Raw genomic sequence first — 24,227 nt, 5'->3', positions numbered from 1 at the left:
CTAGAAGTTTTAGTTTGTTTTGTCTTTGATGTCAAATAGTTCAGAATCGTTTTTTGAAATGACTGTCCTTTCTTTTGCACCTGTTAAAAATCAAGTGTCCATGTGCATGTGGTTGGGTTTTTATATAGACTATTCTGTACCATTGATCTACTCATCTTTATGACACTGTCTTGATTACCTGTAGCTTGATAATAAGTCTTGAACTTAAGTAATGTTAGTCTTTCTTTTTTTTACATTTGAAGTTGTTTAGGCTATTCTAAGCCCTTTATGTTTCCATGTGAATTTTAAATCACTTTGTCAGTGTCTACAGCAAAGCCTGCTGGGATTTTGTTTGGGATTGTATTGAATCTGTATGATGGTTTGGGTAGCATCAAGTCTTCTGATACATGAATATGGTATATCTCTCCATTTATTTAGGTTTTCAAATTTCTCTCAGCAGTACTTTTAAATTTTTAATCATAGGTATTGCACATCTATTGTCAGAGTTATCCCTTAAGTATTTAATAATTTTAATGCCTTTGTAAATGGTAGTTTTTATTTCTGATTTTTACACATAGTACATAAAAATACAATTAATTTTTGTAAACTGATCTTGTATTCTGACACCATACCAAACACGTGTATTGATTCTACAAGATCTTTTATAGATTCCATCATGTTTTCTACATAGATGGCCATGTCATCTATGAATAAAAATATTTTACCTTCATTCTTTTCTATCTGGATATCTTTTACTTCTTTTCCTTTTCTTATCACACTTGCTAAAACTCCAGTTCAGTGTTGAATTAATAAGGAAGAATGGTTATTCTGTCATGTTCTCCCCTTTGGGGAAAAGCCTTTGGTTTTTCATCATTAAGTATGATATTGGTTGTAGGTTTTTCATAGGTATAGGTTTTTCATAGTTATTTTTATTAGGTTGACAGAGATCCCCATCTATTCTTAGTCTGCTGAGTTTTAATCCACAATTGATATTAAATTTTGTCAAATGCTTTTTGTGTATCTATTGAGATCTTTTTTATTCTTTTCTAGTGTGTTAATATGGTGAATTGATTTTTTATTATTAAACCACCCTGGTATTCCTAGGATAAATTTCATTTGGTCAAGGGATATTACCCTTTTTATATATTGTTAAGTTTGAATTGATAAAATTTTGTTTAGAATTCTCTCATCTGTGTTCATAATAGATAATGGCTAGTAGTTTTCTTTCATTGGGTTGTCATTGGTTTTGGTATGGAGTAGTGATTCAGGTATTTCAAATATTTCCTGCAAGAGTTGTTTTACAATTTGTATTATTTCTTCTTTAAGTTTTTGAAAGAATTCACTTGTGAAGCTATATGAGCTTGAAGTTTTCTTTATGGGAAAGTTTTTAAGCACAAATTCAATTTCTTTAATAAACATAAGACTTCTCAGGTTATTTCTACTTGAATGAGTTTCGGTAATTTGTGTCTTTCAAGGAATTTGCCTTTGCATGGAAGATGTCAAATTTATTGGCATAATGTTGTCAATAATATTTACTTATTTCCTTTTGAATATCTGTAGAATCAGTAATGGTGTTATTTAATTTATTCCAGAGATTAGTAATTTGTACCTTCTTTATTTTTTTTCCTGTTCAGTCCAGCTAAAGGTTATCAATTTATCGTCTTCTCAAAGAATTAGGCCTTGTTTTTCTCTGTTGATTGATTTCAGCTCAGATTTAATTTCCTTTCTCTTCTTCCTTTGTGTTTATTTGACTCAATTAAATTAAATTAAATTAAAATTTGGATTTAATTTACTCTTCTTTTTATGTCTCTTTTCTGTCATTATTCTAAAGGAGGAAATTGAAGTCATTGATTTGAGCTCTTCTTTTCTAATATAGGTGTTTAGAAACAATTCAATTTAAGTCTAAATTTCCACTTAAATACTACATTAGTAGCATCCTACAAATTTTGATATGGTATGTTTCATTTTTAATTCAGTTCAAAATATGTTTTAATTTCCATTTGAGTTTCCTCTTTGATCCATTGGCTATTTATATATGTATTTGGTTTCCAAACATTTGGGAATTTTCCAGAGATATTTCTCTTTGGATTTAATTTAATTCTGTTATTGTCAGAGAATATCATCTGTGCTGTAGTCCAGAATGTGGTCTATTTTGGTTAATGTTCCATGTGGTCTTGAAAGAATAATTTTTTTTAATGAATTTGCCTTTTAAATCATGTAGAAAATTTCAAAAGTGGATTTAAAAACCAAAATTACAATACTACTAGCTTTTATAATTGCCCTTTTACTTACCTTTACTGAGGTCTTTATTTCTTCATGTTACTGTCTAGTGTCCTTTTATTTCACTTGCAGGACTCCCTTCAGCGTTTCTTTGCAGGGCAGATCTTGTGGTCATAAACTCCCTCAACTTTTGTTTATCTGGGAATGCCTTAATTTCTCCTGCATTTTTGAAGGATGGTTTTGCCAGATATAGAATTCTTGGTTGACAGCTGTTTTCTTTTAGTACTCTGAATATATCAGGCCACTGCCTTCTGGACTCCAAAGTTTCTGATGAGAAATTAGCTGATAATCTGACTGAGGATTACATGTATGTGACAAATTGCTTCTCTGTTGCTGCTTTCAAGATTCTTTCTTTGACTTTCAATAGTTTGATTATAATATGTCTCAATGGGCATCTTTTTGAGTTTATAAGCTTCTTGAAGATTCATGTCTTTCATTGCTTTTGGGAAATTTTCAGCCATTATTTCTTCAAATATTCTTTCTGCCCCTTTCCCTTTCTCTTCCCCTTCTGGGACTCCTCATAATGCATTTGTTGGTCTACTGGGTGGTGTCCCACAGGTCTCTTAGGCTCTGTTCACTTTACTTCATTCTTTTTTATAAATTTAGTTATTTTATTTTTGGCTGCATTGGGTCTTCGTTGCTGTGCAAGGGCTTTCTCCAGTTGCAGCAAGCAGAGGCTACTCCTCGTTGCAGTGCATGGGCTTCTCATTGCAGTGGCTTCTCTTGTTGTGGAGCACGGGCTCTAGGTGCGTGGGCTTCAGTAGTTGTGGCACACGGGCTCAGTAGTTGTGACTCGTGGGCTCCAGAGTGCAGGCTCAGTAGTTGTGGCACATGGGCTTAGTTGCTCAGCGGCATGTGGGATCTTCCCGGACCAGGGCTCGAACCCATGTCCCCTGCATTGGCAGGCAGATTCTTAACCACTGCGCCACCAGGGAAGCCCTCTGTTTTCTTTTTGTTCCTCAGACTCGATAATTTTGACTGTCCTATCAAGTTCACCGATTCTTTCTTCTGCTTCCTCAAATCTACTTTCGAATCTCTCTAGTCTATTTTCATTTCAGTTATTGTACTTTGCAGCTCCAGAATTTATTTTTGGTTTCTATTTTTATAATTTCTCTTCATTGATATTATCATTTTGTTCAAACATTTTCTTGCCTTTGTCCATGTCTTTGTTTGTCTCTTTGAGCATCTTTAAGACAATTTTATAAAAGTCTTTGTCTAGTAAGTCCAGTGACTGCACATCTTCAGGTATGGTTTCTGTTTATAATTTCTTTTCCTTTGACTAGGTCATATTTACCTGATTTTTTTGTATACCTTATGATATTTTGTTGAAAACTGGACATTTGAATTTTATAATGTATTAACTCTGGAAATCAGACCCAGGGTTTGCCTCAGTTTTTAAAAAATTGTTGTAGAGTCTTGACTGGGGATCAACCTGAAGTGAAAGCTTAAGGTCTTCCCTTTTCTTTTTTGAGTCTACATCTTTTCCTGGGCATTTATGACAGTTTTCTGAATTCCTCCATATACATGGTTGTTCTCGAATGTGCCCCCCAACCCCACCAAAAAAAAAAAACAAAAGATGTGGCTCCTTTAAGTCCCCTGGAAGCTGTTTCAGTCAGTTGAAACAATGATGACCAGCTTTTGTACCTGCACTTCAGTCACCATAAGCAGCAATCTGTAATTCAAATACAAACCCCAGTATTTGGAGGACAAGGTGCTTATTGCCCACCCCAGCTCCACCAAGCCACACCATGAATGCAGGTTGCCATTCCCACTGCTGCCTCTCATGGGGCTGGAGCATGGGGAGTGGGGACCTGTTGCCACACTGAAGGCTGAATTTGACCAATATTAACTGTAATTTTCCAGCCAAGCTTTTCTCTGGAAACGTCAAGCCTTTAAGTAAACTCCAGAGTTCCAAAATAGTTACTTTAGATAGTTTCTGCAGGTACAATTGTTGTCTGGATCAGAAGACAGATCCTGGTGCTTTCTATTCCATCATCTTCCTTGTTGTCCAATCTCTGCCTTTTAATTGGAGATATTTAAATCGCTTACATTTAATATAACTATTAATATTTTTAAGTTGAGATCTATCATCTCTATTTTCTTCTATTTTCCTATTTATTCTTTCTTCCTCTTTTTATCTATATAAATTAAAATTTCTTATGATTCCATTTTACCTCTTTTGTTGACTTAGTAGTCAACTCTTTGTTTTGGTAAATTGATGGTTGCTTTAGGGCATCAATAATTCAAATTTAAGTGATATTATACTACCTTTGTATAATATAAGAACTGTTCAATGATAAAATGCAATCTCTCCCTTCCTAGAATTTGTACCATTGTTATCATACATTTTACTTTTATACTACACTATTATTATATTTGTTTAAAGGGGTCAATTATATTTTAAGTGTTTTTAATTAATTAAAAATTCATATTTACTCAGTTATTATTATTTCTCATGTTCTTCCACATGTCCACATTTCCATCTTTATTATTTTTCTTCTGTGTAAAAGAATTTTTTTCACTTTTTTTTTGTAGTGCAAGTCTACTGGTGATACTTTTGCTGGATATAAAATTCTAGGGTAACAACTTTTATTTCACTACCTGAAAGTTGTTGCCACACTGTCTTCTCACTTGCACTGTGTCTGACAAGAAATGTGAAGTTCTTATTATTGTTATTAATGAAAAATTGTTGTGCTCACCTTCCTGATAACTGCTTCCCTGAATTAAAAAAAAAGAAAAACAAACAAACAAAAAAACCAGTTCTAACATCCATTCCATGATTCATTGGGTTTGGAGCTGGTTAACATGACCACTAAGCCAGTATTTCACTCTTCTAAACCTTTTAACCCCATCCACACTAACATGCATGACATAAAAGAGTGAATTGTATATTAATTTTATTTCTATGACAGCAAACATAAATAAAAATTGTTTTAGGGCAAATAGACAATTTTTTATTAGACATTGATGGAAGAGGATTTTTTTCACAAAGATAACCTTTGTCTTTCTTTAAAACTACTTTTAGCTATATTTCCATGATACATGTTCATTAAAATATATTTGTGTTTCCCTAAAATAGAAAATTCCCAAGAATGGTCCATTCAGCTTATAATTTTTGTTGGACCACATTACAAGGACACTTTGTAGAAAGTTGTGGCCATTTCCTATGACATGAACCTGAGAAACTTAGGACTTTATTCCAGAAAAACATAGAAACATTTTTACCTGGACTTACAGGGAGAAGATCTGGGTTTTAGCTAGTCTTCTGCCAATTGTTTCCTTTTCTAGATATGTTTGCTTCTTCCTTGAATAACTTTAGTTTAGTTACAACTTTTCTTACAGAAGATTTCTTGCTTTCCCCTGTTCAAGCATTTCTCCATAAATGGATTATCCAGTCTTTTTCCTTCTATTTCTCTGACCTTTCTGGCACTATATGAAACTCCTTGGTCATTAGCTTGCAGGTTTCTCTTTAGCGCTCTTCATATAAATTAAGATGTAAGAGCAGACAATCAGCTACTCTCTTGGAGAGTGAGATACCCTCCTGTGGGGTCAGTGAGGTGCTCCTGTGCCCTTCAGAGGTAACTCCTGCTGCTCTTGATGCTCAGGAAGAGGTGGTGCAAGTCATCTCTCTGCACCCACCATCTAGGCAAAGCAGTTCCACAGGAGGAAAAGCTTGACAACCACTTTCCTGTGGGTGAACATGTCAGAGCACATTCTCTAACAGCGTTCCACCGTATTTGAGTAGTATTCCTGCTAGCGTGGGTGCTCTGTGATGACAGGGTTAGTATCTTATTTACCTGCATATCCTCAGCACTAACTGTAGTGCCCAAAAGACTCAGGACTCAGCACATAAAAGGACAAATTTAATAAGTGTGTCCTATAGTAGAACTTTCTGATGATTAATACCCCTTCCTTAGGGATTCCTGATACTGTTGGGGTTTTCTTATTTTACCACTTACTTCACCTGAGAAATGGGGTGGTGTGATTTGACACCAGCAGACCTGGATACATAAGCCCCACCACTTAACTACCTTTTGATTCATTTGTACCTCAAATCTGCATGTATAATGGAACCAAAAGCAGATCCCCACCAGAGCTGGCCTAAGACATTCAACATAGTACCTGATTCATCGGAGGAATTGTGTGCTTGGCATGGGTCTCCTTCTCTCTGCTTTTGTAACTTCATTCGTTATTAACTATGTAGGGCTTTAAAATGAGGTATTTAAGTCCATGTTTACATTATAGCTACTTAGGGAAAGTTATATTTGTGGGTAATAGAAGTGCCCACATTTTCTGGGGTTTTTTCTTATGCTCCCAGCATGGAAGGCTGCAGGGCTTAGGGGCTGAGCTTGGTTTTGTCATAAGAAGCTGTGCAGGATGACCAACTGGTCCTGGTAGTCCTGGTTCTGACTCATTTCTCACAGTGCTCTCAGAGGTGAAAATATGTTCAGGCACGGGAAGTAGACCATAAATCTACAACATTCAGAGAATATAAATGTTCTCTTATGAACTCAAGATGTGACATCAGAGAAGGGTAGAGGGCCTTAAATAGTGAAATGGGAAGGACCTTCCACATGACCTCAATGTTTCCATCAACTATCCCTGTTCTGAAGACAGCACACCTTGTACCTGGTGCAAAATTGTCCATGGACAGAATGCTTTTATTAGAAGGCAGCGTTCTGCACATGTAGGGTTAAGCCCAATTACAGCAAACTGGCAGACTGTTAAGACACACATGTGCCAAAAAGGACTTCAAAGCCGTGATACAGAGCCCAGGGGACTCAATGTAAAGTTTTTCCAAGCTTAAGAAAACAATGTTGTACGGAAATGGTCAGATTCCAATTTCTCAAAAGTGTCTATGAGTTTGGCATGGAAACGTGTTTAAAGTATAAGTAAGAAACTAATGAAAAAAGATGTTAAACATTGGCTGTGTTTTTCATATGATGCAATGCAGGGGGAAAGGGGGTTGGAAGCCAGAGTAGCAAGAACTCATGTGTAAAAGCAGTCTGTCCTCACCCAGATGGGGCTCCGTATGGGCCGGAGAGCATCTTGCTGGGAGGATCACTTAGAGGTAGATTCAGTCTCCTTCCAGCGAAGACATTTGTCTAAATTTGAGGAAATTCCTTAAAGGGGCTGGAAACACAGACCTCCCCTTCTGTGGACATCTGACTGGCCTTGCCTTTTTCACAACTTGTCCTTGCTTTTATTCATGTGTAAAACTGATTCTGTTTTGCCCCCTGCCAGCAGTTAGATTTTTGGCCTTTCCTGGTACTCGCTGCACCGTGGAGTTTTGGATCAGGAGGAGATTCTGACTCCCTCTGCTGGCGGCTCTCGAGCTGTCTTGCTGGCCCAACGTTCTCAAGGATGGTCCCCCACACACACCAGCTCTGCCACCTTGACCCTGTAATGCTGGGGCATTCTGCGGGCAGATGTATCAGAAGGTAGGGGTGGAGGATGAGAGCAGACAAGGCGGGTGCAGTTGAAAAGGTGACCCCAGGAGTTTCTGTTTTGCCCGCTTTGAGGGAACTTCTTTTTCTCCTTGAGGATCACTGAATCCACAGACTCTCCCCATTCTAGACTTGATAAGTCATAAGAGCAAAGACAGTGAAGGCTGTTGAAATGAAACCCACCAGAAGCATCAAGTCTGTGTCCCATTACGTCCAGAACAAGACTGCAGCTCACCTCGTTCACATTCTCCTTGACTTAGAAAGTAATTGTGGGCCATTCTTTGCAAAGCATATTTCTCAGTCTAATACAAGAGACATACAGATTGTGGGTGTGTAAGAGTGCACATGTATGAAACAACAGAAGAACCTATGTTTTGCAGGAACCAGTCTACTATTGTCAGTATCCTCAGTGGCCTTCTTCTCTTTCCTTTGATCCCATTACCAGGATGAAGGAAAGAGATTTTTCTTGGTGAATAACCTAATATTAATAACACAATGTTGTACATTTTGCACACCCTCCCTGCCACTCACCCAGACTCTCCCAACCTGTGCCAAATATTCCCACCCTGGAAGAGCTTCGTTCCCTGAGGGAGGCTGTGCTTCTACTACATCTTAAGAAGGACATCATTTACTCTTCTTTGCCAGCAATAACAATATAGTATTAATTAAAAAGCTGTGACTCTGGCATAAACCACATTCATGTCATACTTCATAGTAATAACAACAGTAGCCGTAGAAGCCAGAATTTATTGAACAGCTGTTACATGCCGAATTCTGTGGTATTGCTTTATGTGCATTATATCATATACCTCCTTACCTCTGTCTTGTCATTAGCCACATAGATTTGCCATAATGAAACTGAAAAACAAGGCTGCTAGGATGAAGCTGATCTCCAGGTAACTTACCTGCCTGTCAGAACAAAATTCAACACCCTTTAAAGGAGAACATCACAATCTAGACACTTAATGTGACAATTACAACGTCCAGCATCCAGTTGAAAATTATTAGACATATGCAAAACAAGAAAAAAATCAATCAATGAAAATTGACCTAGAAATGGCAGACTCTTTGAAGCAGCTCTTTTTTTTTTAACATCTTTATTGGAGTATAATTGCTTTACAATGTTGTGTTAGTTTCTGCTGTATAACAAAGTGAATCAGCTGTATGTATACATATATCCCCATATCTCCTCCCTCTTCTGCCTCCCTCCCTCCTTCCCTATCCCACCCCTCTAGGTGGCCACAAAGCACCAAGCTGATTTCCCTGTGGTGTGCAGCTGCTTCCCGCTAGCTATCTATTTTACATTTGGTAGTGTATATACGTCCATGCCACTCTCTCACTTCGTCCCAGCTTACCCTTCCCCCTCCCCGTGTCCTCAAGTCCATCTCTACATCTGCGTCTTTATTCCTGTCCTGCCCTTTTAATTATTTTCAAGATTAAAGAATACAAACATCATGAAGACAAAAACAGAATCTATAAAAAAGAATTGATGGACCAAAAGAACAGATGGAAGTGAGAGCAGTGGGAAAAAAATACTGTAACTGAAATTTAAAATTCACTAAATGGGCTTAAGAGCAAATTAGACACCACAGAAGAAAAGACCAGTGAACTTAAATATAGGATCTTAGAAGGTATCCAAATTGAAGCACAGAGAGAAAGGAGATTGAAAAATAATAATAATAAACAGAACCACAGTGACCTGTAGGATAATTTCAAAAGGTTTAACATAAGTGTAGTTGGAGTCTTAGAAATGTGTGAATACAAAAAAATATTTTAAGAAATAATGGCCAAATGTTTCCCTAATTTGATGAAAAATATAAACCCATAGATCCAAGAAATTCAATCTAAACAAACAACAAAGAAAACCACACCAAGTCACAATATAATTAAATTTTGAATAACAGTGATAGAGAAAAATAGTAAAAGCGTCACAATAAAAAGTACATTATGTTCAAGGGAATGAGAATAAGAATTATCACAGACTACTCACCAGAGATGATGCCAGTCGAAAGACAAGAGGACAACATCTTTCAGGTTCTGCTGAAAGAAAGAGAAAAAAAATCAAGGTATAATTTTATATCCAAGGGTATAGGTGGAAGAAATAAAGGTCAAATAAAGACATTCTCAGATGAAAACAGGGTATGTGGGTATATGGCCAAAAATATTGAAAGTGGGGTCTTGAAAAGGTATTTGTGCATCCATGTTCATGGCAACGTTATTGATACTAGCCAAAAGGTGAAAGTCTCCATCCTTGGAGAAATGGATAAACAAAATATGGTCCATCCATACAATGGAATATTATTCAGCCTTAAAAAGGAAGGACATTCTGATACCTGCTACCACGTGAATGAACCTTGAGGACATTATGCTGTATGAAATAAACCAGTCACTAAAGAACAAATACTGTGTGATTCCACTTATAGTCTATAAGGTATGCAGAGTAATCGTCTTTATGGAGACATAAAGTAGGATGGTGGTGGCCTCGAGCTGAGGGAGAGAGAGGGGTGAGGGTTTAGTGTTTAATGGGGACGAGGTTTAGTTTTGCAAGATGACAAGTTTGGGGATTGGTTGTACAGCAATGTTGATGTAGTTAGTACCCCTTCGCTGTACACTTAAAAATGTAAGATGTAAACTTTGTGTTATGTGGATTTTACCACAATTAAATGTTTTAAAGTGGGGTGTTATTTTCAGTATTATGTATTTCTTGCGAATGGCTGGGTTTCTGTATTACCGGAGACTGAGCAGATGTGGTCTGGAGTGAACCTGAAAACAAGTGGAGGTTTTGTGAATCTGCCAACATGTGCAAGTAGAAACGAATACGCAACCAAGTCATAGCCACCATGTGCTGTCAAATGTTAGGAGTGCTTTGGAAGGAGAGAAAAATCGCAGAGCAAGTGCTCCACAGGAGGTGGAGAAACAGCTGTGCTCCCTGCCAGAGGAGGAGTGGAAGTGATGTGACGAGAGACCCTTCCTGTAGCTGCGGTGCCCACCTTTATCAAAAAGCTTTGGAGTGAAGTGCAGTTGTAGGATCTTGAAGGAATCATTCAGGCTGCTCCATATTTTGTGCCTATTTGATGTTTAAATATTTTATTGCTTCCTAATTATAAACCTGGACTCTCAGGCTTTTTAAAAAAGTGTTTTTTCTGGGGACTTCCCTGGCGACCCAGTGGTTAAGACTCCATGCTTCCACTGCAGGGGACGCGGGTTCAAGCCCTGGTCAGGGAACTAGGATCCCGCATGCTGAGCAGCACGGCCAAAAAAAAAAAAAAAAGTGTTTTTTCTTAACCATATACATGTATTGATTGATCCATCGTGAAGGTAAAGTTCGAGATTCTTTTTGGCGGCCCGTACAGAACAGAAATAACTCTCTGTAATACAGGGCCCAAGCAGACTTCAGTAAGTTACAGTGTTCTCTGGTGCCTTGTTCTGCTCTTATTCTGTGTTCTTATTTCCCAGACCGAGCACACTGAAATCATGGATGTTGGGGTTCTTTATGGACAATGTCTTCCCATCCATTCTTTTTCTTCTTCAAAAGCAAGAACTTGGCCACCCTTTAGTCTCTGTTCCTGCTAGGACTGCAGACACCTGCTCTCACTTCATGGTATAACTTTATCCTAGTGTTTTTAATTCAGTTAAATAAGCTCACCCCTTTAAAGCCTGCTCTATACTAGGCATGGCCATCAAGGCAAGATGACAGGACCCAAGTCCTTTTTTTGAAGAAATTAGAATCAAACTGGACAGAGAAACAAGCACATAAACGTAATAGAATAAAAACTATGACTACAGATAACGATTGCCGTGGATGCACGGTGCAGGGGAAATCTATTTCAATCAGGAAAAATCGTACGAGGCTTCCTGGAGATGGTGGCAAGGGAGCCAGGCCTTGATGCTGTCGAGAGTGCCCAACAACAACGTAGGGAGTATTAACAGAGGGGTCAGGTTTAGACTCTCAGTTGACATTGACTGTAAAGAAAATCTGGACTCAGGATGAAGAGCTGGTGCCTGCGGCCATACCCAGTTGTCGTAATCAACATCAGGGCCCCGACTGTAGTCCTGGCTGTAATCCAATCCCACCTTCCTGGACTGCTGGTATCCTGGTGACCCCTGCAGTACTGGATGGTTGGGGTACCTAGAAGGGACCCACCGATACGCCTGTATTATGGAGTGTGGTTGTCCTGAGAGACAGCCTACTCTGTGCAGCCATGCCTGGCCTGCTGGACTGGATTTGCGTTACCAAGGAATCGGCGGGGTTCCCGGGGTCCTACCCCCCTCATCCGTGACCTCAGAAGAATCACAGCTACCTCAAAGAACCAGACAAATCAATAAATAGCAAAACCAAAGGGCCTGAGATTTTATGGCAAATCCCAAATGGTCCAGTGAGGCTCAAGTCGTGGTGTCTGGGATCAGGGAGAGGAGGCGGGGGGACACTCAGCTGGGCCATGGGGTTATTCTCCAGGTGGTGGAGGACAGGAAAGAAGGAGACGAAAGTGACGTGCTGAACCCGAGCGCTCTGACGGTAACTCTGGCGACGGTCCCAACGCGGAGGAGGGAGAAACAGAGACCATCATTCGGATTGCCATTGCCCAGGAGGAGATATGGAGAGCTGCCCTGTGGACAAGGATGCTGGTCATGAGATAGAGAGCTGAGCACAGGCCAGGCGCCCACGCAGGAGCACATGCTGGCTCCAATGGGTCTCTGCTGGGAGTGGACCATGACTCGGGACCTGTCTCCAGCCGTCCTCTGAGAAGTGGAAGAGGTGTGAGGTCTTAAGATTCGTCCACATGCTTGCACCCGTCCCCACCCCCTCTCCTGTTAGGTTCCGTAAGGAACTGAAGGTCCAGAGACGGTGAGCCGCCCACCACATGCATCTGTGTCCGTCACCGCTAGAACTGGGCTAAAGGGATCTTCCAAATGCATAGAAGAGAAGATCTTTATCTTTCTGCCTGTAAATAAGCAATAAATGGAATGCATTTCTCCATAGTCGTGTCCCTGTAGCTTCTCAGGCAAAGAGACATTTCAGTGGAGAGATTTAAGATAGTCGTTTTTAAGTTCTTTTAGCGACGGATACATTTTAACAATGTAGATATCCTTATTCAATCAGTTTGGACCAGGACCACTGTGAAGACACTAATGGTTAGTGGGAATCCTCATAGAAGGAAGTCTATAAATATCCGATGATGCGTCAATAATGAAATAGATTTTGCTGTCACCATGGCCACTCCCTGACTCCCCCCCGCCCCAGCCCAGCAGCTCTCAGGATTTCTCTTTTCTCTCACCTTCTTATCTACCCTTTTTGGACTGTCAGGACGTCCAGCATTCTTCTGACCACCCCGCCCGTCAAGCATCCCAGACACCCACAGACAGAAAGGGTCTCTGGAACACCCTGCTCTCACCAGACTCACACATCACAGTGTTACCTTTAGAGTGAGAGTGAGTCCTGGAGGGCGAGGGCTGTGATACCACTTCTCTGTGTGTTGTCAATATAGAGAAGCAGTCCTGGATCACGGGAGGTCTGCAATAAGAAGATAAGGAAACAAAGTAATAGTTGGATATTGCCTGGCATCCTAGAATCGTAGTGCCAGAGAGGATGTACAGACTTCCTATCTGGTATAGGAATTCTCTCTCTAGTATCCAGACTCTTTAAAGAGAGAGAGAGAGATGTTAGGTCTGACAATATTTGCATAGCCCTGTTAGAAAAACTTCCTTACAGGGCAAAGCAGTCTTACATGCTATAGCTTCTACCCTTGTTTGTCTATACACTGCTGGTACAACACGTAAGCCTGATTGCTCAGTTGGAATGAGCTGTACTATCAACGGGAAGGTGTGGTGTTGATGTAATACAGGTTTTTTTTTAAGAGACACATAATTCAGTGTACAAATAAGTGTGGAAATTACTACCAACATTCTGATGGGGAAAACAGGTATTTTTAAACTGACGAATGGTGAGGTTATTTCTATCGTATGTACCAGGTGTGGGGTGAGAAGAGAGAGGATTTAGTCGCTGAAATCTGTCACTTAGGTTAATCCAAAGACTGTCCAGTTTGTCTAATCCTAAATCTAAAAGCTTTCAGTTCTGTGTACTTCATACAAGAAATTTGCATTTTAATGGAGGACTGCAAAATGATTTTTGGAATGTTCCATCATTCTAAGTGGGGCATAACTCTTTTGTTATCAGGAAATTTTTCTCTGTAATGCTAACTACAGAAAAAAATCTGCCTGGACCTGGGAGAAAAGATCTATGATAAGAGCAAGTTCTAGTATAACTCTTTTCTGATAAAGTCAAAGAAAGTTACTTTCTGTGTAGCTTTCTGTAAAATCTGTGTTCAGCTGTTCACTAATACTGCCCTGGCCTCGTGATAATAACAGCAGTAGCCCTGAGAGGTTTTACAAGTGGAGAACTCATAGTCCTGGGAAACCTTGTAACAGTAAAGAATGGGATGTAAAAGTTAAAGGAAGTTTGCATGTAAAAGCTATGTACAGTAGAAAGATGAAAGACTCACTTAACGTGTAAACATATCTTTCACTTTGTAGAGTCACTTCTAAGAAAAAATTCACATAAAATGAATTTCTGAATGAATCATATTTACACAATTCCCTATTATATAATCAGAACATATCTGATTACATAGTAGAAATCAACATTTAAAAAACCTATTTCAGAATTTAACAATTAACGATATATATATATATATATTTTTTTTTTTTTTTTTTTTTTTTTGCGGTACGCGGGCCTCTCACTGTTTTGGCCTCTCCCGTTGCGGAGCACAGGCTCCGGACGCGCAGGCTCAGTGGTCATGGCTCACGCGCCCAGCTGCTCCGCGGCATGTGGGATCTTCCCAGACCGGGGAACGAACCCGTGTCCCCTGCATCGGCAGGCGGACTCTCAACCACTGCGCCACCAGGGAAGCCCCAACAATATAATTCTAAGGCTGTGAAAAAATCAAATTGTCCATAAATAAAATTGGACAGAAATATGTCTTACAGAAACTCTAGTATACAATATCTAGCTTTTATGACTGAATCAGAACCGTGTCCAATTTTAATACTTGCCCAATAATATCAACACTAACTGAATAGCTAGTGCTAGATCCCACCAAAAACAAAGTATGTGCTCATTTAGCTGGACTTAGTAATGTGTTACTACATACCTGACACTTCAATAGTGCAGGGTTTTTATAGGGCTGATTGACAATTCAAATATACATTTCTAATAGGTGTGCAAGGATTTAGTATTAGCTAGATTTTTGAACCAGGGTAAAAACCATCTGGGTAATGCTGGCATGAATATTATACACACACTAACACACAAGTGTATGATTTTAGGATGCATATATTATGTGTATATTTTATATATATACACACAGATACTATTTAAAGATGTAGTTATATATACAGAAGAGTAATGAAGTATTTAGAGTGGGATGGATCCACCTAGGACTAGCTCATGAACGTGTTAAAACCAGCTGTTTGTGTTCTGTTGACTGGACCCAGATCTTTGTTGCATCTGCTTAATATTTTTCTTTGTTTTGAAACAGGTTGTTTGGTATCAAATCAGTCATTCAAACAGACTGTTCCAGCACGTGGAAGATCATAGCAAACCCAGACCTGTCATGGTACCACCATGCCAACCCCATCGTCCTGCTGGTGATGTACTACACGCTGGCCACTCTAATCCGAATCTGGCTACAGGAGCCCCTTGTAAGGATCAAAGGTTTTCATGGTCTTGTCTGCAAAGTAGCCTGGAAACTCCAGGGGAAAGTGTTCATTCCTATCGACTGCTGGCTAATTAGTACTATATGCCAAAATAACTATAGTGTTCTTATTATAGTATTTTGCTTCTGCCAAGAGTTCTAACTGAATACAGATACTATCAGGACAAAGACCAGCTTCCCTATGTTAGCATCACCCCTGGCTGCTCAGATGGTCCGTGGTGAGGGGAGTGGAAGCGTCGTTTGTATTGAGCACTTACTAAATGCCAGGCCACATGCTAGGTTGTTTACATACATTATCTCATTCAATCCCCTGCATAACTCTCAAGAATAGGTATTGTACCCATCTTAGAGATGAGGAAAACGAGGTTCGAGAGGTAAATCACACATTTACCAAATAGTAAATATTGGATTCAAGCCTACATTTGCCAACAAAGCTAGGGTCTCTATGACGACACACCCTGTTACCACGGCGACTGGAGTTTCCTAAATCTTCTCCAACCTCCAACCTCTGATGGTGCCATGGGGATGTCCCCGCTCTCGGTGGTGCCATAACCCCCGGGGGCCCCACCACGGGGCAGGGCTGAGGACTGGGTTGTTCCCTATGGGATTATTAGTAGAATATGGCACTTTGGGAACAGGACCAGGGTGGCTTGTGGCCTCTCTCTTTTCCCTTTCTGTGACAGGAAACGCCAGTCTGCTTTTGCTTCCCCTAAATGACCCTGAGAAGCTCAGCTGTAAGGCAGCTGATCCGCACACAGGGAGGCAGGTGGTGTAGACAGGGCTGCCGCATTTCACCTCATGGCCACGTGCTGGGGAGCAGAGCTCACATTAGACACCAGCCTGGCGCCTGTGATGCAGTCCCTCCAGCTCGGGGGCCCTGGTGCCCTGCCCGCCTCCCCTCTTTGTCTGCTCATCCAGGCTCCATCCACGCGGTCATCTGGCTAGGCAACCAGTGTTTACCAAGAGCTAGCGTCTCAGACACTGGCCTGGGGCTGGGGGTAGAGCATCGGCCCAGGTGTGAGACTCCGCTCTGGGGGACTGTACATTGTACAAGAGGAAAAGCAGCCCCCAAAGACGCGAGCAGGCCCAAGTCGGCACAGTGAAACCCTGGGAGGTGTGTTCCATCCATCCCAGCGGAAGTGCCTCCTGCAGGAAGGGGGTCTGCCCACCTCCCTCCTGTGAGAGGGCCACACAGGCGTGCTTGTTTGCAGGGGCCTCACGACTCACTTCTCTCTTGGACCCAGTGATGGCAGTGACGTGGTGACAGAATGCTCTAAGGGCTCCTGGAGAAGCCCAATTACCTTCTGTTACCTTTTCCTCCAAGTCTCTTCTAAGATATGAGTGTGCCAGTAAAACCCCTTAAAGTGGTACTGTGTTTGCTTCTGCCACAAACACACAGATGTGGATATGCACACATAAAACTGTGCAAAAGAAATTAAAATATCTCACGGAAACTATTTCTGAACAATGTCTTAACCAACGATGGAAATGACTTTAAGGCCTTCGGGCTCACAAGAGTTCCAGGTGCCCTTGGCTTTTTCTGTGGTGTGTCAGGCAGGAGCTTGTGCACAGGTGCTGCTGGGCTGTTACAGCCCCTCAGGCCCAGGAGACACTTGGCCTCCTTAGCCACGGGCCCTCTGGGGTGGACAGTCCACGTTCCAGGCCACACAGTTCACAGCAGGTCACAAACCACAGCGTCTGCGGGGGTGTGTGGAGAACAGGGCCTAATTCACAACAGCATCGACCCTCAGGGGTCTGTATTTTAAGTGGGGCTGGGACACGGGACTTTCTCACTGAGGTGCTGATGGAGGGCAGGTGCCTGGTTCTATCATGGCTCCAGGTGGCCTGGCACATTTCATGGAAAACGTGAGTTCTGTGGTAAAAGTCTACGGTATATGTTTGAGAAAGAGAGAGAGAAGCAGGTATCTGGAGGTGAATGTAACACACGGGCTCCCCGGGGCATCTGGGGCTCCCCGTGGGTGCTCTGTGTGCACTGGGCCCCGGGAATTGGGCAGTGGCACTATGTGCCCTCCCTCTGCCCCCATATCAACATGTGTTAGTGCCCTTTTATGGGGCGTCTTTGTTGGGAACCATCCTCAACCACCAAGTGCGTTCTGATCCTTTTTTTCTCTCTATCAACTCTCCTACTGTCTGATTCAGGCCAAGGTCCCATTAGGCAAGGCAGCGGTGTTATGCATCAGCTCTCTTTTTGCTTAATATTGAGTGTAAGCTCTAGATGAGTCTGCTTTTAGTAAATGTCTTCTTCATTAAAGATTCCCGTGGCTGAGTTCCACAGTCAGGTGTGACTTTTGTGAACCCAGCCCAGCCCCTTCCTCCTGCAGGTTAGAATACACAGAGGAGGCTCGGTGACGTAACGTGAGCGCCTGGTCCTGTATTTCATGGGGCTTAGCAGGGAACAGGAACAAGCGATACTGCTGTGCTTCGCGTTCACAGGGTGGCAATTTGGCCATCTTTGAAAGTGTCTGGATAAAAGCCCATGTAGTGTATGCGTTACTTTACAAAATCATCACATGGGGGTAGAGATGGGCAGCTGTGTCTGGTCTCCCAGGCCGCTGAGGGGCTGCTCCGGGGAGCAGGGCTGTCCTGTGGGTTATTCTGTGTCTCAGGTGCAGGAAGAGAGGACCAAGGAAGAGGACAGAGCCCTGGCCTGCAGCCCCGTCCCCGTCACAGCCGAGAGGAGGCGGAGCCTGTGGTACGCGACCCACTACCCCACGGATGAGAGAAAAGTAAGCCGCAAGGAAAGGGGTTTCTCGTGTATTTTGCTGCTTTTTATTATATTGCTGAATTCAGGTCACGTGAGTCCACCTGCAAACCCAGACTGCTCAGTTTACGGGAGCCATTTGATGAGGAAGTCTTAGTGCCCAACATCTGTTCAGAGAAGGGAAGCCAATGCTTCGAAAGGAAACCCCAGGCTCCATCAGACCCAGACTTTTATCGTTCAGTGCTTCTCCCTGAAGTCTCTTAACCCTAGAAAGAGAGTGTTCTTAATTTAAAAAAACAATTTTGTATTTAAAACAAACAACAAAGCGACCCCTTGGGCCTGGGCGGTAACAGCTTGGGTGGTGGGATGCACTGCAGAGAGTAACTCCCTGTGTCGGGGTGGCTGCTGCAGTGACGATGACTGCTCACATGGCCTTCGGGACACCGGCCAGTCTGTGTGGACGTGAAGAGCGCAGCCTCTCGCTGTGTCGGGGCCGCAGTGTGGATGCCAGGGATGGGAGCACAGCTGTGTGATTCTTCATCTTTTCACCATTTGTTCACTATTTTCAACACAACCCAGCCACTGACTTGTTAAAATGGCCCATTTCCAATGTGGTGAAGACAGATACAATTCTCAGACGGGGTCAGCACTTTGCTTCCCAGCACGTTTGGGAATCGAGGAGCAGATCCTCTGATTGACTTGGTGGAAGAGTTTCTCTAAGACACGTGGTCCTAGTTGATGCCTGACTGTCATGGACTAAGAGACAGGGAAACAATGAGTGAACTTCTCAGGGAGCTGGCAGCCATGTGGAACAGACGTGGTGCCCGGAGACCTCTGGGGTTTCCGGGGGCCCTTTCCTCCCATCACACGTGTCAGACTGTCCTGCCATGTCACTAAGCCAGAGAGACAGCACAGCAGTTTCCAAAATGAGGTCTGTGGGCCATCCCTGGGGATTCCTGGGACCCTTGCCAGGATCCACAGGCTCGAAACAGTTTTTGTAATAATACTTAAGACATTCGCCTTTGGACTATGTTGACAATTGCTCTGATGGTACAAAAGCACCAACCAAGGCAGCAGCACGAACCCCCGCAGCCGTGGTTGTGTCCTTGGAAAACAAAGCAGAAAGGCCAGTTCCACTTAAGAATATTCTTGATGAACCAGGAACAGTCATTGCTTTTTTTAAATCTCAACCTTGAGGCACATACCTTTTTAATATTCTGAGTGACATAAGGGGAGACCCCCCCTGAAGTGCTGACCCCTCGAGGAGGAGAAGCACTTGGCAGGTAAGCGGCCCAGGTCGACGTGCAGGAATAGCTGACAGACAGTTTGGGGTGGCTCAGGAATGGACATTCAGCAGTTACTGGAAAGTGAATGGAGTGGTCCATCGCTTCAAGGCAAACAACTGACAGCATTTGTTGCCAGTGATAAAATGAGAACTTTTAGTGAAAATTAGAATATTGGAAGACTCGGATTTTGTGCAGTACGGCGTGTCAGTATTCAGTGGAGCTGTCTAATCCCTAAAGCACATCACCAGCACGTGCGGTCACAACGTGTGTAGGTAAAGGACCCGGTCTGGGTGCAGGATCCTCCAGGGGCTTTACTGATTCCACACACAGCTCACCTTCGGTTACTTGCCCATCTTGAGTTTGGGAGAGGGTCCAAGGAGAGGATCCACAGTCTAGATGGACTCCTGAGATACTTCTTTCTTTTCCAACTGCATCGGTGGGTGAAGCCGGAGTTCCTTTAACTACTTCAACCAAAACAATACATCACAGCAGATTGAATGTGCAAACAGACATGAGAACCCAGCTGTCTTCTTTTGAGCCAGACATTAAAGATACTCAAAAGTGTAAAACAACACCACTCTTTTCACTATTTTTAAAAAATACAGCTATTTGAATAAAATTATTTATGTGAACAAGTTTTTTTCCAATTTTTAATGAATTAACAAGTGAATAGTTTTAATGCCTCAATTTTAATTTCTAGCACAATAGATACTGATGGATAGGACCTGCATAAATAAAAACTCTTTGGGACCTTCAGTGATTTTTAAGGAAGTGAATGAGTTCCGACCCAAAAAAGTGGGAGAACCTTTAGCTCAGCAGACGCTTGTTACTGGGGGGAGCCCCAAACCCCTAGCACTAATAGAGCTAAAAGGCATAATTGTGTCATAATTCTTTTGTTGCAGACAATACACAAATCTTGATCCCAGCCCGCACTGCACATCAAATTTTCTTTATTATGAAACTTCAATTTCTTGAAAAGTCAGTACTTTCAGAATTCTGCAGACGTCTCAAAGGGTCCTAGGAATATAAAACCAAGCAGCTAATTCTATTAGAACAAAACACTTGAAAAAACGTAATCAGCTCTTTTGTAGTCATGTGGTTAATGAGTGTTTACTGACTGTCGTGATTAAAAGTTAACATCGGAAACTGGAAAGGGTTATAAAAACAACACCCTCCAGCTGCGTTATTCATGCCTTTGTATTTTGCATGGCAGTTTTAACACACTGGCATCCAGCTAGTTGAAGGGATGGGTATGTGTGTAGTACAACTTTATAGCTGTGTATAAACATCGTGATGCTTTCAGCTCACATATTAACATGCTGTCCTGCATTGCTTTTTGCAGCTTTTATCCATGACTCAAGATGACTACAAACCATCTGATGTTAGTATATCCTTAGAATTCTCATTTTTGCGCGTGTCAGTGATGTAAAAGGGACATAAATGGAATTAGCCCCTCTGAGTGTATTTTAGTGGTCTATAAAATTTCCATACATTTTAAAATAATTTTTTTGCAGAAATTGTATCTGGTTTATTGCTGTTAAAACACTGACTCATAAAACATGAGCTCGCGTATAAACATATAAAATGTTTTTAAACTTTTAAAAAGCCACAGTGGAGGGTTTGCCTGTTCCATGATTTGAGTAAGAAGTCTTGCATGTCCATGGACACACATATGTATGTGTGCGTGTATATGTTTATATGTATATGCGTAAATGAAAAATTGTAAAGCTAAAGAGACAGAAAAAAAGCAGGAAATTGTATTTAGTGTACAGAGTGCTGCAACATGGGAATTGCAAGCTGCAGCATCAGGTAGAGACCTGTGGGGTTGCTGTCTAACCTGAGAATCTGCTAAGTCCTGGGAGCCGCGCAGGGTGTGGGGCAGGCAGGGGGGCCCGGGCAGTGCTCGGGCTGCAGGCCGGGACCCAGGCGAGTCTGGAGTTCCTGTAGCTGGAGGATGGCTGGGGGGAGGGGCCGTGAGCTGAGGCTGGAGAGGAGACAAGAGCAGGTCCTGAAGCCTCAGCATCCTTTCCAGGCTTCACACTTCATAGCGAGGACGGAGAGGGGGGCACGGCCTGGGGTGCAACAGAGGTGGGCAAGGTCAGGTTTACCTTGTCCTGTGATGGCTCTGTGGGGTGTAGGTTTGGAGGGGGTGAGCAAGACTGTCTTGCTAGTGGGCATCACTGCCGACAATGCTCGGCCCCTCATCGGCTCTGCACCATCCCGTGTGCCCACCTACCAGGAGGGAAGGAGGCAGGTCTGCACTGGAAACCAGAGCTGCCGTCACAACTGCTTTTGCCCCGCCTCCCCGGCAGAGCCTGTTGGTGACTGTGAATGGCAACCCTGTGGATTACCACACCATCCACCCCAGCCTTCCCCTGGAGAACGGCCCCGCCAAGGCCGACCTGTACTCCACCCCACAGTACCGCTGGGAGCCCGCCGCCGACTCCCCGGGTAAGGAGCCGGGATCTGTCTTTGGTTTATCCTCCTGCCGGAGCTCTGTCTTTGATTTATCCTTCATTGGATTTGGTTCTTTCTCCTTTTTCTTTTCTAGCAGAGGTTGCTTCCTTCCATGGTCAGTCTGATGAAGCTCATTTCCTTAACTTCTGCCTAGATTTTGCCCCTCCATCTTGCTCTGTGTGTTCTGTCCTTGGGTACAAAATAAGTGGCCTAATTGGGGTAAACTTTGAAAAATAAAAGGTAAAAAATTATTTTAAACAAGTCAACTTGTTTCTAGTGTTAAACCTACGTGCATATGTGTGTTTTACTCTTTCTGTAATTGGATTGCATAATCACGGCCAATAGTTTTGCTGGTTAGTGGATGATGTCTTCAGAAAGAGCTCTTTTCGTCTAATAAGAAAACCAAGAGCCCCAAAACTTGGATGAGGCCTTTCTCCCTTTTCTCTCAGTTTATTGTGTTGAAAGAAAGCTGCCTGTTACTGTAGATGACAAATACGTGCTCTGTACTGCTTGGGACGTTTATGTGAAATTCACATATTTGCATAGATTTTTATATAAAATAATCTGTCCCTCTAGAAAAGAAGGAGGGAGAAGATGAGAATGAAGAATTTGAGGAGGAGAAGGCCTATGAGGAGGAAAGGAGTGTCAAAGTCCATGCCATGGTCTCTGTGTTCCAGTTCATCATGAAGCAGAGTTACATCTGCGCCCTTATCGCTATGATGGTGCGTGCCCGTGAGAACCCTTAACTTCTGCCTGGATTCTGCCCCTATATCTTGCTCTGTGTCCTGTCCTTGGGCACAAAATTAGTGCTGGAGGGATGGACGGTGCTTGCACCCCGCCGGCTCCAAGCCCCACCACCTCCTCCCGCCAGCACCGATGTCTTCATCTTCCCAATATCTTGGCAGAGAATGGTTGCTTATGGTAATTTCTAATGGGCCCTTTATATTATAGATTTCAAAACCATGTCCTCTGTGCTAGCTAGCCTCCTTCTAAATATTAATACCTTTCTCTCAAATTAGCCTAAGTCAGACTGTCCCCTATTTTGCCGATTTTAAAGGACGTATGAGTAGTTTTTCTAAGTGGCATTGAAGGTGTTCGCGATTAACAAAGGCCACTTTTATTTCTTTCAGATAATGAGGGTTATAGTCACAGCTTGTCTTAGATTTGAGACTTTATTCCATTTGAGCTGCAACAAATGTTTACCGATCTAAGCATCAAGCACCAAGTCCCCGAGGGCTTCTTCTGGTTGTGAGCTCTCAGTTTACCTGCGTTCCTGCTCACCGCTAGGAACATGCTCCATCTCCAGCATCAGAGCTTCAGAAATCGTCCTTGGGACCAGAGACAGGATATAAAAGAAGGCCAATTTCTGCTCTTCCTAAAAACAAATTTTACTGGGAAAGCTAATTTATTTTGAGAAACTTATTTAACACAAAAGTCTTCAAATTTTGTGGCCAGTAGTGAGATCCCATGGACACCGTAAATGATAAAAAAAAAGAAAATATTCTATAATTCTAGGGGAAAAAATCACCTAAAGACAGTTTTCCTAGGCTCTCAGTCCAGATGTCTCCTGAGAAAACCTGTTTGCACATCAGCTTCAGCTTCTGCAAGGACCATGGCCATGGCTGAGAGCATTGGGAACAGAAATCTCCTCGAAATTAAAGATGGCTCTTTTGGGAACTGCAAACTCTGTTCTCTAAATAATATGAATTCTGTGCTCTCTGGGTACTTTTGGCACTTTATAGGTCAATCCCTAATTTACACTACAGCAAAACTCTATTTGAAAACATCAGATAATTCAGATTCTGAACTCAAAAGAGTATACGTTTCTTTTTCTGTCTCTAAAAAGAAGCCAGAGAAGTTGGTTTCTTTATGTAAAGAAATAGAGCTTAAAAAAAAAAGAAAAACTTGAAATACACATTGAGTTCCTCAGTAGAAAAGAAATCTATCGTAAAAACAACACAGGAGAGCAGACGTCTTGTTAAAGACGTGCTCTCGTCTGGTGCCATTTCACTTGTTTTCACAGAGCCACAATATTAATGCTTTAAAAGTGCCTGTCTTCCGTGGAAGTTCCCCCGTGGCAGCAGACTTTTAATCACAGACAGAAAGGAGCACGGTCTGTTAGAACCGATAGATGTCTTTATTCAAAAACACAAAGAGCGAAATCCTCACAATTTCTTTTTCTCCCTCTTTCACCCAAACAAGGATAATGTACAGGGGGGAAAATATGCTGGAATTATAACATCTGCGAAGATTACTTTCTTCGGTCCTCCACAAAAAAATGGCCAGGTCAGATCTGAATTTCATCCTGGGATGAAGGCATTAAATATTACCGACCTTTGATAAC

The 24,227-nt window shown here is 42.1% G+C and overlaps 1 protein-coding gene across 3 annotated transcripts in view; it reads left to right on the top strand.

Moving 5' to 3' along the window:
* PIEZO2 (piezo type mechanosensitive ion channel component 2) overlaps positions 1-24,227 on the top strand; it is a 330,798-nt gene that overhangs the window by 208,039 nt on the left and 98,532 nt on the right. For all 3 annotated transcript variants that reach the window (XM_065889383.1, XM_065889382.1, XM_065889381.1), the window contains exons 8-12: positions 15,242-15,404; positions 18,046-18,165; positions 20,769-20,807; positions 21,739-21,877; positions 22,460-22,605. In XM_065889383.1, the coding sequence (XP_065745455.1) occupies positions 15,242-15,404; positions 18,046-18,165; positions 20,769-20,807; positions 21,739-21,877; positions 22,460-22,605 (607 nt within the window). The remainder of the gene's footprint in view (positions 1-15,241; positions 15,405-18,045; positions 18,166-20,768; positions 20,808-21,738; positions 21,878-22,459; positions 22,606-24,227) is intronic.

Source organism: Phocoena phocoena, chromosome 13 (genome assembly GCF_963924675.1).
Source record: "Phocoena phocoena chromosome 13, mPhoPho1.1, whole genome shotgun sequence".
Taxonomy (NCBI): Eukaryota; Metazoa; Chordata; class Mammalia; order Artiodactyla; family Phocoenidae; genus Phocoena; species Phocoena phocoena.
Note: the sequence above shows the minus strand (reverse complement) of the source record. Positions and strands in the feature narration are given on the sequence as shown.